At 33.8% G+C, this 18,460-nt stretch overlaps 1 protein-coding gene across 1 annotated transcript; it reads right to left on the bottom strand.

The window, feature by feature from the left end:
* Nucleotides 1-961: 961 nt before the first annotated feature.
* LOC145586065 (uncharacterized) lies at nt 962-15,388 on the bottom strand. The gene is made up of 18 exons (XM_081642785.1): nt 15,089-15,388; nt 13,983-14,121; nt 13,283-13,522; nt 12,470-12,616; nt 11,666-11,744; nt 10,632-10,815; nt 9,120-9,185; nt 7,961-8,194; nt 7,158-7,364; nt 6,752-7,055; nt 5,379-5,538; nt 5,037-5,145; nt 4,487-4,622; nt 4,298-4,353; nt 3,852-4,151; nt 3,631-3,753; nt 2,060-2,740; nt 962-1,437 (listed from the first exon to the last, which is right to left on the bottom strand). Exons 1-18 carry the CDS (start codon nt 15,263-15,265, stop codon nt 1,267-1,269), a joined length of 3,513 nt encoding a protein of 1,170 aa, XP_081498911.1. The 5' UTR covers nt 15,266-15,388; the 3' UTR covers nt 962-1,266.
* Nucleotides 15,389-18,460: the final 3,072 nt, after the last annotated feature.

Here is an 18,460-nt window from a genome sequence, read left to right as displayed (position 1 = left end):
GGATCACGAATCTAGGACGTTCTACCTAGGTGTACCTCGTTAACTTAGGTTGGGTTGACTTGTGAGTGATTTCGGACTGATTGAAATGTTTTTCTCAAGGATACCTATGATAAATGATACATGTTGTTAAAGACTGTACTCATGTTGTTGGCAACATTTTGAAATGTTTTTCTCAAGGATACCTATGATAAATGATACATGTTATTAAAGAGTATACTCATGTTGTTGGCAACATTTTGAAGGTTTTTAAATCTATATTCATAATAGCTAATCATTTATTTGTGGTTAATTATAGTTTTTTAGATGTCACGTGGATTGGATATATAACTAGTACCCCTAATCTCTAAATCATTTTCCCGCCTGCCAAATTTCACGAAATAACGAGTGTTCAAATTATATTAAACAACTAAATAGGTCAAATCGAGCTCATGAAATTGGAGAGTGTTTAACTGAGGATGTGGTAGAGCGGCAATGGCGGTGGTGGGGCAGTGGGTGTATGATGATGTGATAGTGTATTGAATTAGAATTGCCTTTGTGGTGGGGGGTTCATAGTTGGGAAGTTTGGGGGTTAAGGCGAGGGTGAAGCAAATGATTAAAATGACATTATAATCATGGGATATCAATGGCATGTTCAGCACTACCGTTCAGGTAGCTTTCAGCTTTTTAACTTGGTCAAAACGCTACTTGATAAAAATTAGCCATATTCGGCAAGGTAGTAGTAAAAGTAGCTTTTAGTATTTAGAGTAGCTTTTGCCAAAAGTTAATGCCCCATTCAATATGCCCTTAATAGTAACAACTGCATTGCTACAAAATTATTACTGTATTCTACTTGGATTTACAAGGAACAAACAGCAACTCCTAAAAGACTGAAACTCGACGAATCATAGAAAGTTAACAACGTACTCCTCTAAACTACAATTGCATTATCTGAACAATAAATTTAGCTATAAAATGAGGAAATAACTTTTTTTTTTCTTTTTATATGAGAATGAAATGATGTAAAAATGTATGAAACATTACGAAACGACTACATCAGTATACCCTCTTTATGCATGTCAAGAAATTGAAATCACTTTGCACTACTTGACAAAAAAAAAAAAAAAAAAAAAAAAAACCTTCTGAGTGAGATGAACTCGGCTGGTCCAGAAAATTGAAAACCAAGTGCCAATTTGATAAAATCAGACAACTAACTCATACGATTATTTCAAGGTTAAGTGTTATGTCAGTCTCGAACATTTCAGAGGAGTTCGAGCCATACTCTTGCTATCAGATTTGTTGCTGAGCTTTGTAGATAAGATTGCCTGAACTTGCAGCCGTGACTGGACATAGCCTGATCGAAAATGAATAAGGTACAGGTTGGATCAAATACTTATCATGGACACATGGGGTCCAGCTATCGTCTCCTCCTAAACCCATATGTTTGTGGTCAAGATGAACCTGGAATCACATTACAAAAAAAAAATGTCAATCGACTAAAGAAAGGGCAGAATGTGCCTCCACTCCAACCAATGCAGCTTAATCAAGCTTATAATTCACAATGCACATATTATCTAGGTATCATATTACATTGTATACCAGTGAGACGGAAGTGAAATCAACTCTAGAGCTACACAGAAAGGGACCTGACTAAAACATATAAGCACAAGATCAAAATGGGGAAACAATATTTCCCAAGAATTTTGGACATGGAAACTATTCAAATCTTTATAGGAATAAGAAAAACCTACATTTAGCCCTCCAAATAACAAATACTCGCACACACACAAAGCATAGTAATAAGAGATTGGCTGGTAGACAAGGTACATTATAAGGATTCACAAGTTTACGAGAGACAACAAAAGAACGAATAAGGTTATCTACTTTTCCCAAGTTCAACTTCACAAAGACATGAAAAAATACACAGTAGTTCAGCACAAAGATATGCGGTGAACATGTTACCCAATAATTTTTATTAACAGATTAAAAGTATAACAGCAAGTACTGAAGAGAACAATAAGTGCAAAGAAAAGAAAGTATGGTGAGGTGTGGTGTGGTGAAAAAATGACATAAGAATTATCACCTCAATGTCCTCTCCTTCTACAAGATTTTCATTATGAGTAGCCCGGTCAAGCTCAGTTGTTGTGTAGTAGCTGGCGCTCATTTGCATTGTTGGGGAATTATCATATACAGAAGCATACATTCCAACACCATCTTTATTTTGCATAGTCAACCATCTAACTTCCGCCCTCCCACCACATTCTCCAGGAACTATGTAAGGAACATGCATCTCAGGAACAGTTTTTTCATGAATTGCTACCTGGGCAGCTGCTTTTCTATCAGGGTAACACTCAAAAGGCCCCTTTCCATACCAGTTTACTCTGTCCACTTCTTTGTCTATATGGAATTCAACTCCAACCCGAGGCAAAGGCGGAATATCAGACCGAGGTTTGACACTAGTCTCAATGATTATGTCACCTGAACCATAGATTATGTATGTTATATTTACTGTAAAAGTGATATCTGATTCTTTTGGTTCAGAACTGCTTTTTGATTTCGGGATTCCAAGAAAGACTGCAGCTATTTCAACAAAATTTGTTTTACTTTGAACCGAACAGCTATTGGTGAGGAAAACTATGTCATCGAGCAGGGCAGCTTTCCACTTGGATAAGTAACTGTCAGCACCGCCCCCTTTGTCATTATCTGTAGGAGCTCTCCAGAAGCAAGGAACTATGCCTCTGTTCATCACAGGAATTCCTTGAACCTGCAAGGTAAGAGCATTAATCCTACTTGACCAAAAATTTGAATCTTACATATCCGATTCCTCCCCCCCCCCCCCAACCCCATACTCTTTATATTATATATCTTTCTCCATTTAAAAATAATGCAACACTTTGACTAGCATGTAATGCACGTTTTCTAATGCACAACTTTGACCATAAATATCCTTAATTACCTATCAATAGAAATAATAAAAATAAATTAAAAAAAGCTAGTATTATATTCAACAATACTAAGATATGTGGTAAAAGTTTGTAAACAGATAGTGCAGAACTAAAATGTTGCACTTACTTTACAACGGAGGAAGTTAAATTACTAGTATATGAAGAAAAAGGATCAAATGAGAGCACCACCTTTATATAAGAATGATTCTGGACCATCATTCCCACCCTTTTCAATTTCTTTTCCTTAATTCCATCGCAAACACCATTGAAGCTCTAAGCTAAGCTTCCTCCCTTCCCTCTCCTCAATGTGCATATATTTTGAATCAAATATGTCTTTTTTAACGAGAAATTATTTTGAACTAAAGGTACAAATTTTTTGAATCAGATGTGCATAGTTTTTGAAGCAAATGTTTGCAATAGACTTGCATAGTTTCTAATGCATGTTTTTGTAGTGCATATATATGTCAATAAAATGCATATATTTGTAATAAATGTGCTTAAGTACTAAATGTTGAGGTTCTGCTCTAATCATAAGGAAACTGAATATAGATTAACTTGTTAAGCACAAAAAAGTTCTCAAATGCACAGATCCTCTTACTCTTCAATTATGCATAGATAGCCTTTTACATAAAACATAAACCCCATTTAGAAATGTAACGATATGAAATATAAAAAGTGAAATAAATTAAGATTAGAAAACTAACAGTACCTTCCAGCTCTTGATCAATCCTGTTCGAGTGTTGAACGTAATCTCACTGACATCGTGTTGGAAAATCTTGATCAAGTCTCCATGATTCTCAGTACGGAGGACATGATCTTTAGGTTTGATAGCCTGTAAACCCATTTTATTTGCAGTTAGTGATGAACAAAATTCAACTTTCCTCAGATACAAACACTTTGAATTGTCAATGTAAGAAAAGGGGAATTTACATGAGGAGCAGACTTTCTCTTGGGAGGCAATGGCACTTGCGTCGATGAAATTACATGACCAGCATCCACCCAGCGAGTGGAGTGAAGACGCTTCACATTTATGGTCAAGAAAATTTCCTCAGAAGTACACGAAGTCCAGGCCGAGTACCATGGACCAGATACCCATTCCATAGAAAGGCTCTTTTGGGGCTCAATCTGTGGCAGAGATAACACTCCAGATTCTAGTTCAGATCCATCCCCAAGAACAACCCAGTGGAAATCCAATCCTTGCGTAGTTTCATAGAAATGGGTGTTTGTTATCTGCAAAAGTAAAATTTTAGAGCTTCTTGAAACTAGGATTTAGTAGCCTATTGCCATATACAAAAAAAAAAAAAAAAAAAAAAAAAAAAAAAAAAAAAAAAAATAAAAAAAAAAAAAAAACCTGTATTTAGTGAATATTTTAGTACCTTGAGCAGTCCTTCCTTGAGCGAAATCTTGATTGGCTGATAAACATATTTCACTTCTGGAAGAAACATACAAGCAGATACAAATTATGCAATGAAATATACTTTCGGAATTATCTAAATAAAACGAAAAAATAAACAAAACTTAGAAGGAAAATTTAGATTTCAGTGCTGACTGCTGCTTCAAGTTACCATGCAGTGCTGGATGAGGAGTTCTATCAGGCCATACAAGTCCATTGAGACAGAAGTTCAGATCATTGGGAGTATCACCAAAATCACCACCGTAGGCCCAGTGCTTCTTACCATCTGCACCTTCCTTCAATAGTCCCTGCATGCAAAATGCCAAAATTTACCTTTCTGAAGTGCACCTCTCCCATCAAGAGCATATAATTGATGCACGTGACAAAAAAAAACTGACTACGATTAATAAACCATAAACAATTCAAGACTCTTTGTTGAAGCAAAGACATTGAGCATCCTTTATCAATGTAAAGAATTATTTTTTAGAAGAAATAAACCATCTCAAGAACCTAATTACATATTATTGGCTACTTCTCACTTGTCTCAATTTGCACTTGATTTTTTATTATACAGAACACTTTTACATCAAAATAAAAAGAATTGCAATTAACCATACAGAGTCATATATGGGAAAACCACAAAATGCATCAAAACAGAATGACTTTACAAACATTCATGTTTTGTGTGCCAGAAGATGTCTTCTAAATAGTGTATTACAAACCTGATCAACCCACTCCCATATGAAACCTCCCTGAAGTCCAAAAGTGTTATCAATAGCTTCCCAATACTCATCTATATTTCCATTGCTGTTTCCCATTGCATGAGAATACCTGCCATTTACATCAAAGTTTAGCAAGCACATGCCATGTATCAGTAAAAAGAATGATGACAAAACCAATGCAGCAGTAAGAAACACATTTCAGTTTATCTTCATTTACCATTAGAAAAAATTACTATTTTATATTATACAGCCCCTCTTTCTTATCTTGCATGTTTGTAACTATAGGCCAAAAAAAAAGGGGGGGGGGGGGGGGGGGGGGGGGGGGGGTGTCTTTAAACTTACTCGCATAATATGAGAGGCCTTGCTTCATTTGGATCATTGGCTATCTTTACAATGTCCCACACACGCATGTACATGGGACACACAATATCTGTAGATGAGGTTCTGGATCCGCCTCCCTCATAATGTATCACCCTAGAAGGATCTTTTCCTCTTATCCAACCTGAAAATTGTACAATTAGCAGACAAGAAGATATTAATAGATGCAGCTAAGCACTTCAGCATGGTGACAGGATCAGGACATAGAGATTCACTAAACAAGCACCAACCTATGTCACTGCCAGTTGAATTCAACTACTACCTCCGTTTCATATTTTTTGCAACTTTGGAATATTTTATATCTCACACATAATACATTAATACCCCAAAGTTGCAAAAAATATGAAGCAGAAAATATGAAACATGCATATTTTTATAGAAGCAAATTATTGGCATGCAGGTAGAAAATTATTAATCGTAGCATATTAATCTTATATTCTCATTATGAGTAAAAAAAACATGTTTCTGCAGAACAGAGAAAATAAAAAATATATATAAAATAAAATAAAAATCTTATATTTTTATAGATAAAAAGGACTTCTATATATATTGCAGTAATTGCACCCTAAATCAAACTCAAAGATGAAATATGTAAATGAATTTGTCTATTATACGCAGAACACTCACATTTTCACATGCACCAATATAGTACACATGTTAAAATGACTCAAATAAATATTATCTAGTCAACCACTTTCTCAGATCTTCTTTCAAATTTATACAATTTTTTTATAAAGTTAAATGTAATTCTCAAGTTTTGAGATTACTCGGGAAACAACCATATGCCAATTGCAACTAGTTGAGAGCAATAGATTGAATAAAGTGGTGGAAGAGAGCAATTCAAGTACTTCGTTTAATTCAATTATAATAACAATTATTTTTAAAAAAATTTAATAAAGTAAATAATCTAAAGATGTTGGGATGTAAGAGCCTAAAAATAAGATAAAGAAGTACAAGGGGTTTGCATAATGGCAAGGAGCCGAGGAAGCCTAATATAGGAAGCAAAAGTACTTGATGGAGGGAAGCTCGTTCAAAGAGCCTGAACTGATATTCATTATATTCTCTTTGGTTGTAAAGACTAGAGTTCAACATGGTACTTAGCACAAACATTTCACAGATTTTGTTCAACATGGTATTCCAGCATCAAACTCCAACCTCTACTTCACTATAACACCTGGAGTCATGTCATCCTGATTTGTTTTTACCCATTATTAAAAAGAGAAAAAGTGTATACTCTAATGCATAGCCCTTCAGCACTATACATATACAACAAACAATGTAACAAATCCTATGAGAATGATCCTAAGTATGAGAATGCATTGTTATCATTTTCATACCAGCCATAGCAGAATGATTTGGTCCATATCCAGCCTCATTGCCCAAGGACCAAGAAATGATGCAAGCATGGTTTTTGTCCCTTTCAACCATGCCTATAACACGATCAAGCATGGGAGCAGCCCAGGCAGGTTCCATTGTAGGATGTTTAAAAGGACCAGAGTGATCAAAACCATGTGTCTCAATGTTTGCTTCATCTATCATGTACATGCCAAATAGATCACACAACTCATACCATCGAGAATGGTTGGGGTAGTGGCTGTTCCTTACGGCATTAATATTATACTGCTTCATCAATACCAAGTCCTAGATATAGAACAAAAAAAAAGAGGGGTAACTCAGTTTATTTGAATTCGATTCTTAAACTAAAGATTGCACCGCAGAAGAAAAAACAGCCGTTGGCATCACCTTAACCATGCAATGCTCCAGATTTGTCTTTCCAAGACGTGGGTGGAACTCATGCCTGTTTACTCCTCTAATCAGAACAGGCTGTCCATTCACCAGTAGCTGTTTGTAAGCAGTTGTTATTTGCCTGATACCTACTTGGCATGATTCACAGTCAACCACATTTCCATCTGCATCTTTCAAGATGACAACTAGTGTGTACAAATTTGGCTGCAATTTATGCAAAAAACAAACAAATACGAACAAGGTCATAAAGCTAAAAATGTTAATTAAAAAAAAAAAAAATTATCAATCAAGGTGAAATTATAATTTTAAAAAATAAAAGTAAATAGCTATTAATTTTTTGTAAGAGATTGCTACAGTTTCCACACAACAACAAAGAAACAAAGGAGTCACTAGCAAATGCTGGAAGGCAGGAAGGAGAGCGATGTAAAGAACATCAAAGTAAATAAATAATGTCAACTAAAAGGGGGATAAAGTTGATGATGACCCCTCGGAACTTGAAGGTAGAAGATATAATATGTATTAATTTAGCCAGACTTTGGAAAATCTATTCTATTGCAAAAGTCAATGTAAAAACCTCAAACCTTAAGAAACCTGGAGGGAAGTTGCAGCAATTCTGCTTATATAAATCAGCATTGACAGGCAGCAGCAGAACAATATAGATCTTTTGAATGGGGTAACAAAATCAAACCACCAGGTTTTCTCTTTCATTTTTTCTTCCTTTAGAAAGTGTGTGAAGTTTCAAAATTATACAGCTCATAAAATATTATCAATATACTTAATCTAAATACAATAACCCGTACCTGCTCAGCAGACCAAAGCCTAGGCCTATCTATCTTTCCTTTAAAATGATAGCCGTTGAACCTGAAACTTGCAGGTGGTACAAGTTCCATTTGTGTCACTACAGATGCAAGGAGATCAGCTGATCCATCGTTTCCATGCCACATTTCATTATCGTAAACCCCTGCTTCTAGAGTAAAATCAGAAAGGAGGCGGTCTTTAGAAATTCCTTGTGGAATGTCAACTTTAACCTCTACCTACAAAAAAGGACCGGGAATATTTATGACAAGCTCAAGGATCTATATACTGATGTTAGCAAGAACTAATTCACAATTGCAAATAATTTGATGGATACATTGCTCAATGCTCATCTTCCATGATATCATTACTGAGCACAGACATCATAGCATGAAAATGAAAAATATGCTGATGGGAGACAGAGCATGAAACCAATCACCAAATTGATAGTGTTCAGTAAATCAAGGAGCATGAAGGCAGCAAAATAGCATTCAAAAACTTCCACTGATCAGGAAAGTGAGATGAATGGATGATTGGATGGGATCTTCAAGAAAGAAAAGAAGCAAGTTCTAAGTGAGAGAAAGTAATACATGAAATCCTAAAGTGTTGCTAACATTCACCACTGCTTACCTCTATGAAATTGCGGGCACACATATTATAAGAGGATATATTTCCTTACTTTTACAAGTAATGTTAAAAAGAAGAAGACTCAATTAAAAATCATAAGCCAGCCACGAACAATCACATTAAAAGTTAAAACCCTACCACCCTAAACTCTTCACCTGAAAACTGTTTTTTACAGATTTTTACTAAATTTACTGATCATTGAATTTTGTTGATTCTCCTTTGCTTTTCTCTTATGCAAATTAGAACTAAATAATACATATTCTGCTTTTTACTAAATAATAACTTATTAAGTTGAAGAGAACACAGCCCACTTTGATTCTAAGGAACTAGAGCAATTTCTGCAGGAAAGAAAATAAAAAATCTCCATTTTGTGTTTTAGATGTATCATGGAATTACACATAAAATTTTAGTACTATCACATTAGAAAAACACTGCTACTCTGACAATAGATAGTTCACAGTAATTGCTTTCACCCACGTTAGGTATCTAAAGTAAATAAAGGATGACGGGAAGAAATTAGTACGGTTGAAAACTTACCTCTAAATCTGCATAAGAGAAACTTCCATCCAAATTTGAAATGAAGGAATAATCTGCAATAAAAACCTGCATGCCAATAATTTTCACCAATTACCTTCTACAGAAAATCTAGCAAACCTTCATATATATTGTAGTATGTCCTCGACTCAAGAGAAGAATATAAGAAAGTAACATAACTACAACAGGACTAATGTGTAGAATATTTCCCTCCTAATCGCCACAGTTGAAACAGCTTGTTAATTGTTTAATAGGCTTTAAATATCCGGTCCCAATATAGAAGAAAAGAAAAGACCTTTCAAAAGGCTGACAACATGCATTAAATAATTAAATCATATCAAAAGGGGAAATTCAAACAAAGAATTTAGCAATGTTTTATACGCCAATGAAGGTATACAGAATTTATATTGCTAAACTCCATTTAAAAGATGATAATATGTTGATCAACAGGGTAAACTATAAAGAAGAATTAAAAGGCTGTTTAATAATTGAAAAAGGTTTTGGTCTTGTTCAAAAAGGATACAAGCGTTTGTGTGTGTTTTCGCAGAAGGAGGGGAGGGACAATTGAAATTGAAGTAATGACCCACACCCTGTAATAGAGTGAACCCAAAAGTCCCAATACTTGGTGTGTCAAATCATACTTGTTTTGCGTCAATCACAACAACCAGATAAATTAAGGTAGTTTATTTGGTTGTGTACATCAGATGTTAGTCAAAACAAATGCTTTGTAATTTGATAAAATTAAAAGAAAATAATAGTAAATAGAATTATTAAAAGGAAACATATACTAAACAAGTCATTTCATATTCTAGGATAACAGTTCAATGTAATATTATACTTCTATAAGATAGAGATATATTCGAGTCAAATCAACTTACATGGGAACCTCTCTAATATTTCAGTATTGAAGAAAATTGGGCAATGATCAAGAAATATCCAACTGAAACCAATATTATCAAACCTAAATACTTCCTGAACCCATCAATCGCACATGCATTCAAACTTGATGGTCAACCCCGTAAATGGATGCATTATACCTTGTTTCCATCAACTAATCAAGATCTTTGCACTGGATCATAATTTTTAATTTGGAGAGGTACAATTGGCATCACATCAATCAAAATTGGAGAAGCATCATTCAAGTATAGTTCTTATGGTTTTCTACAATATATTTCTGTTATATCTCCACAGACTCATCCATATCAATTTTTCTTTCTAATTGTGAGTGCAGAGACATGAAATTGCAGTACTCTAAATTTACTTGTAATGCAATCAAATATAAATTTACGAATGAAGATGTGTAGTCATTTTAAATGCAATAGCACCCCATATTACTTTTTTACATCACATATAAAAACAACTTGGCTCAAAGCTTAAATTAGTTCATCCTGACTACACATGTTAAGAATTAAACACAGCCAAGCCTTTTCTTAATGGTGGGGCAGGTCTTGGAAATCAGAACAAAGTCAGATTTTATTAAGCATAACAGAATATCTAGAGCAGCAGTAAACCAACCTGAGGTTTTGCTAGAAGGAGCACATCACGATGAATCCCAGACAACCACCATTGATCTTGATCTTCAAGGTACGTACCATCACTCCATCTGAAGACTTGAACAGCTAAAATATTTTTCTTTCCTGAACCACACGGATGAATGTATTCGGTAATTTCAAACTCAGCAGGCAACCGACTATCCTGACTGATTAAAACAAAATAGTCATCTATTAATCACTTGTAAGAGGAGTTACATTCTTTGACAAGATTGTAGTTTCACCAGAAGATCCAAGGTTAAAATTTTTGAACCAACAGAGATTATAGGGCAAAAATTATAGCCATATATAGGGACAAAATCTACCATGATCAGAATACAAAAGACATAGAAGATCAAGCAGTAAGCAGTAGAGGAATTATGAAACCGCTGTTTCAACAATATTAGCAGATTCCATTGGTGAAATGACCAATAGGCTCTTCACAATGATTGACCTGTATATGTCACTCACACCAACCTAATTTTTTTACCCTCATTATAAATCTAAGTTAGGCAAAAAGGCATCAAGCAAACAATATCTACTTGCCCACATCCCTAGACCATGTGCTTGATATATTCTAAAGCCTTTTTTTATTGTAGACCTCATTAGTGTTTTAGTCTGCGGACGGTAGCTATATGTTCTGAAAGAAGTTCAACATTTTACTTTAATAGTGATATATATCAGTCTACAGACTTGATCATTCTTCGTTAGAAATCCTAGATAAAGAGACGCCCTAATGCCTTTGATTCCCATACCAAGATACTGCTTGTGGACGTTGGCCTCCAAGAAAGAAGTCATTTAGAGATGCAAATATTGGAAGTTCAAATGAAATTTCACACAGGTTTCTATCACCTAATTCTTGTCCTGCCACAGAGCTTGATCTAGACTGAGTAGATTCTAACATATGTCTCACTGTTTTTGTAATGCTTAAAAGATAACACTGTTGGTGCAAATGGAAACTTCCTCATATTGATAAAAGAACTGAAAGAAATATTCAAAAAGCTAATCTGATGAGCTTACCTGTACCCAACAGGGACCCCATTAACCCATACGTGATAGGCAGAATCAGCTGATTCAAAGTACAACAATATTCTTCGACCTATGAAAAATCCATAGTGCATCTCATGAATTGAGCATAAAATCAAAGGATCTGATAACAGATAAAGGGAGGCTAATAATAAAATTCTTAAGAGTAATAAATTGTAACATGAAAAGAATAGAGAAGCCTTTGTAGAAAAATGACCTCAAGCGAAGTCACCAAAATTCTAGCAGGCTATTTATCCTCTTTTTTTTTTCTTTTTTCTCTTTTTTTTTTTTTTTTTTTTTTTTTTTTTTTTTTTTGTTTTTTTGTGATACAAATATAGATAAACTGCAAATACACCAAGGTTTTTTTTTATTTTGGCAAGGATGACCAAAAAATTCACTGTGCATGCATTGAAGAATGGTTTTACACTTAGAACAGAGGTATTGTTCCAAAGGTCATTTAAGATCTACAGTTGCTTACTCGCTAAAGGTACTTTCACTTTGCTTAGTGTAATTCAATATTCAACAATATTATGGTTAAAAAAGAAACAATGGTGACAAAATCAATCAGCAAGTACAAGGGAAAGTGTAATACAATTAATTTCACTAGAAACATATGTATGTTTATGTAAGACAAAGAAATGTAAGATACAGAAAAAGAGGTTTACAATACAAACACGTCATGCAGTTAAAGATATTCTAGATGGAGTTACATAAAACAGTACTGCTACTTCAAGATGCACTACCAGCTAGATATTCAATATCGTCAACTCAGTCAAACTTGTAAGAAACAGACTGTACCTTTCCATTCATTAGAAATTTCAAAGTATGTCCTGTAGCAACCAGTAGGATTTTCTGCGGGAAGATGGGGAGGATCAACTAGAAATGGATATTCAGTGTTTGTATAGATAGGCTTATCATATCCTTGCATCTGCCAATTTGAAGGAACTGGCCAATCAACAAAAGAAAATCTGGCATTGTTATAAACTTGTCAATCCAGCAAAAAAAAGCAGAGTAACATCCAGCCTTATCAACACAGGCATTAATGAATTATTGAGAGGCACCTCAGATATGTATAGTTGCAAAGCTCAAACTAGTTTCTATGACTACAGCACTCCATGTGACCAAACATAACACACGTACAAGATTAATGCCAGGTAAGATTAATTTCCAGACTTCCAGCATCTCAACATACGCAAATATAAGCAAATAAATGTAGCAATAAAAATCTTCTTTACAGAAAGAGAGTTTAACTACAAAGAGTAGCATAACAACTACCCAGTCGCCATGGATCATGCTAGTGAAACTCGGGTCAAATGTAAAATGTAACAGTGGTCACTTGGTGGGTACCTAAACCCAATGGGGTATTCTCTTTGCATCCAATGCTTAAAACAGAAATCCAGTGAAACATTCTACAGTATCCAGTAATCCATCTAATTCAAAGTAATTGGTCACCATATTGTGAAGGTCATATATGCCAAAAACACAATTTATGAGTCTGTCCAAGTCCAACTATATGAGTCATCCACCATAAAACTTTTGAGTTCACATTATTTATTGGCCTATATACAAAATCGAGGGGGAGGGGGACTGAAAAAAGTTTATGCTAAGCACCTGGTATAGTTCCCCAATCATTGTCATCAAAGTCACTGTGGTAAAAAAAATTTGGGACGCCACTTGGTCCAGAAGCTAAGTGAAATTTCCAGCAACCAGATAAAGACTTCACAAAGGGCAAGCCTTCGACCCAAGAAGAAGCGCATTTCAGAGCAGCAGCTACAGCATTGTCATCCCATGTGGCCAAGCTTGATGCTGAAATATCCACCTTGCTTCTTTCAAGCCAGTATCTGAGAGATCCTGTCTCAGAAACAGATGTATATATCACATAATAAATACAAGATCAAAAGCTTAAATGCAGCAATGACTGATAAATGAGGATTTAAATTAGCTCAAGTTGACCTATTGCTCAACTGATTTTCTTAAACCATATCTCAATTCTGAATTCATGACATCAAGCAAATTTCATCAACATCATAATTTCACAAAGGTTACACCCTCCACTAATGACCAACTCCATAGATCCTACCAGCTAAATTTAAGGTTTTCTGACAACCAATACCCCCTGCCATTATCTCCAAGGACTCCAGCCATTCACCCTCATCACGTAACTTGTAATTGTTATCTTTGTTTTTAGTGCATTATTTTATAAGAAAAAAAATTTATTAAACAGAAAATGAAATAATATCTTATCACTGTATTGCCCAATAGATATATATGTGCAGAAAACCATAGCACAAAATTCGGATACAGCTTATACCTTCTATTGTATCATGACAGCGTAGTGGAACATGTGCATCTCTCTTTCTCCACTTGAAAAAAGATTGATCTTGCCATACTTCATTCCTCAGTAAAGAAGGTTCTTCATTCTCTGTCGATGCCATAGATTGTTTTGCAGCCTATACAAGGTTTAGAAGATGATATAAAGAAGTTTGAAAACAAGATGTAGAGTTATCAGTTTGAAACAAAGCAAAGAAGAAAAGTAAATGATGTCTTATAAGTGACATTGTGACTTAGCACTAGTGCAAATAACTTGGGCTGATTCAAATTACCTAAGAGACGATCATCAAGAAGCAACATAACTTGAACAATGTCCTATAACAAAGTCTCGTACTTCAAACCACCAATTATAAGTATAAATGCCAAATATATCAAAAATTGCATTTAAACTTCATATAAATCCTCATATTTACTTCCAATACAACCACATCAAACAATCAAACCTTAAATTTCATATAGAGTTATTCAGAAACTCTACATTTGATCAGAAATTTACACTCTAAATGACAATTGACAGACTTGACACACTAACCAGCACACCACAAACCACGACAATTTTCTTAAGGTTAGTATTTATTTTACACCCGGGTATGTAATAGACATTCTACCCCCTCTAGAGGCTCAAGACGAACACACAAGTATACAGAAATTTCTTAGCCATTCAGAATCTTAAGTTCTCAAGGCCTTTAAACCAAATAAAATCAGTTGATCATCAACCTGCAGCACATTGTTCATTATTGACTTAATGACTATGTACCCACTAATATACTTACTCATTAGTCATACTCCTTGAAACCTGATTAAACATGCAACATGATTGATCATTTCAACATGAATGAAAATGCTACTTGAAAATATCTTTAATTGACCTTTGACTATCAACATCAAATCATCAAAAACCAATTCCCAATTAAAGCATTAATTTTTCTGGGTTTATCTTGGAAAACGCTAAATTTTGCCAATTTCAATCCAATTCCTAAAAAAAATTAAAAAAATGAAAACCCCACATTAGATTATCAATGTAAATTAAAAAAAAAAAAATAGAAAATTCAGACACCCATATGAGATTAAAGAAGAAAATCACACCTGAGCAGCAGGAAGATGAGTGGGTGAGCTCTGAAAATGGCAATAAAAAGTTGGAATAGCAAAGAAATTGGTGCAATGCAAATTGTTTTTGGGAAATTTTGTTAGATTAATCGGCTTTGAGTTGAGTAAGCAACGAAAAATTAGGGGATATTCCTGGCATTTTGTTGTTCCGTGCATGTGTGCAGATTTTTTTTTTTTAAAAAAAAAAAATAAATAATAAAAATATTTCCAACTGCAAGAAATACTTTTATGCTTCTACTTGGAATCTAGGATTTTTAGTAGGATTGGCATTAGTAGTGAAAACATGGGATCAGTCAAAGTTATCAATTATGGGAAATACAACCCAACTCGCATAGTTGTGTGGTCCATCAAAAGGTGTCGATTCGAGTTTGGTGGGATCAGGTTAAGTCAAGTCTATTCTTTAAAATTTGAGTCATACTAAATTATTGTATTCAAACTTAGGTTGTTAACAAGTCGAGTAGGCTCATGAACTGTTCAAGACTCGGCTCGACCAAAGTTGATATAGGCTCGGCTCAATTGAGCTCAACTCGAGTTCGAGTTCGACTCGAGATCTTTTTTCTACTATTCTTATTTTTACCATGTGTACCATGCGCATGGTACACTCGGATGTATATAAGGATCATAAATTAGAGAAAAGTGGTGGTAAAGGTGGCTTGTAAGAGAGGAGAGAGAAAATGTGGTAATGTGGGTGGTGGGACAGATGGGATGTGGTTGTGGGAGAGGAGAGAGAATATGGGTAAGAGTTTTTTTTTTATTTAGGAATGATTAAGTTAGGTTAATAAATAATAACATATGATTTATGTGTTAATTCATAATTGGATTGAAGTAAAGGTTTGTTGATAAATTTACTCAAAAAATTTACTATAAAGGGACTTTCTTATTGAGCAAAAGTTGTAACATCCATTTTGAGCAAAAGTTGCACAAAATAAGAAATGGAGGTAAAATATATACATGCAAACTACTCCATTTGTTAATTTTAAGTACAATAATTTGACCCACACAATATGTATGAGTTTAATTTGAATTTATGTAAAACAATATGCATGTGTAATATGTTCGTGAATTAAAAATATATGAAGGAAGGTTAGAAAACTCAATTTTTTTTTTTAAAAAAAAAAAAAAAAAGTATACTCAACTCAACCCTCTTAAGTCTTAATAAGTAGTTACAAGTTAGAACATATCGACTTCTGTGATATTCACATACTATGTTTGGCTTACAAACTTTTACCACTCGGTAGTATAAATAAATCGTTGTTAATTAGTCTAAAAAAATATTCAAATTTATCAAAAGTTATTATTAATGGTTAGAAAGCGTTTTGTGTGAGACTGGACTCACGTGAGACCGGGCTATTAATCAAAAGGGCGCGGCCCTGAGGTACTCGACCTAAGCCCGCGCGCCTTTTATAAAATGTGTGAATTTTTTTATCATTTTCCTCAAATTTCGAGCGCCATCATTTTCTATCAAAATTGCGAACGCATTAATTTCGCGAAACTAAGAACTCCTTCATTTACTCAAATTTCAGAGCATTCAAATCTTCAAATTTCAGAAAATTCAAATCACAAAAATGGAGAAATCAAACAACATAATGATAATTGAAGAAGAATCTAATTCACCTATAGAATCAATTTCGAGCTCAATTACTGCTGAAATAGGTACAATTTATTTCAATTTAATTTCATAATTTTAGATCGTATTTAATTTCAGATTGTATTTAATTTCAGATTATACTTAATTTCATATCATATTTAGTTCATAATCAATTTCGAGTTTATAAATTTTCGCAAAGAATTAATTCAATTTTGGATGCAATTTAAATTTGCATACAATCAATTTCGACTTATAAATTTGCATGCACTGTTAATTTAATTTTAGATTGTATTTAATTTCGAGTTAATTTCGACTTATAGTATGCAACCAAGGCTAATTTCTTTTCAGATCGTTGTTAATTTCGACTTATAATGAATGAATGCGACAGATAATGTAATTATAGAAGAGAACAACAATCAAGAAAGAGATGATGAAGAAAGAGATGAAGATGCTGCAAATATAATAGGTATGTTTGTTTGAAAATTATAAATATTAGAAGATTTATGAAGTGTTAAAATAATCTAAGCCCTGAGTAAAGCATACCAATTGATGAGCAATATTATCTTAAACCTGATTAAAAATAATTAGATTCCTGAGTAAAATATTGTAATACTTAACATAAATTATCTAATTCCTCATTAAAACATGCAAATTCCTGAGACTTTGACTTTCAAAAAACAGTTTAATTCTTGAGAAAAATATTTTAATGCTTACAAAAATAGAGAAATACCTGACATATATAATGTAATTCATGACTAAAAGATAAATGAAGAACAGTGTGTTTAGGGTAAGAATAAATGACTCTCAACCAACTATATTAAATATTTTACCTACTCAACCAACTAATAATTAAATGCTCTGTAATTATAGTGATGTTATTGCTGAAAATAAATTCCTGACAGTATAACTATAATTCCTGATATGTAAAATCTAATTATTGACTGTATATCTTTAATTCCTTACAAACTATCTGAAGTGATATATTTCTTGAGTTAAATATTCTAATTCCTGACTGAAATTTTATAATTTCTTACACCAAAAATATTTTAATTCCTGACTTTTGTATAATTTATATTTACTTTTGCTGCAGATTATTACAAATATGACAAGGATGAAAACATAAGTAGATGTTTAGCAGGTTATACAGTATTAGACTATAATGATGGATATTTTTTATATAAAGCTCATTCAAGATCTGTTGGTTTCAGTGTCAGAAAATCAACAAAGAGAATAGATAATAATAATTTACTGTATGAGTTTTATTTTAGATGTTCTAAGGAAGGACAGACGAAGGGTAAAATGAAGATTGCATGTGAACAAAATTCAGTAGAAATACCCATATTGGGTAAAACTGATGAAAGAAAGAGAAAAGAAACGAAAGTAAATGAGACAAGAACTGGATGCAAAGCTCATATTCGTTTCAAGAAAAATGCAAAAGGTAGATTCACTGTTCTTACACATGAGTTGGAACATAATCATGAATTGGTAATAACAGTTCAACGACATCATCTAAGATCAGAAAGGCAAATATCAGCTCCAATGGGTGAGCTAATTGAGAGCATGATTGAGAGTGGTATTCAACCAATGGATGCTTATAATTATATAAGCAATGAAGCTGGAGGAGAAGAATGTGTACGTCATACTTAGAGAGATCACCTTAACTATGTATCAAGGGTGAAAATGAGTATGGTTGAAGGTGGAGACATGTAGAATGTATTAGACACCCTTTAAGAAAGAGCAGATCAAGATCCTTCATACTTTTA

Source organism: Chenopodium album, chromosome 16 (genome assembly GCF_948465745.1).
Source record: "Chenopodium album chromosome 16, dcCheAlbu1.1, whole genome shotgun sequence".
Lineage (NCBI taxonomy): Eukaryota > Viridiplantae > Streptophyta > Magnoliopsida > Caryophyllales > Amaranthaceae > Chenopodium > Chenopodium album.
The sequence above is the reverse complement of the archived record's forward strand: the minus strand, read 5'-3'. Positions and strand labels throughout refer to the sequence as shown.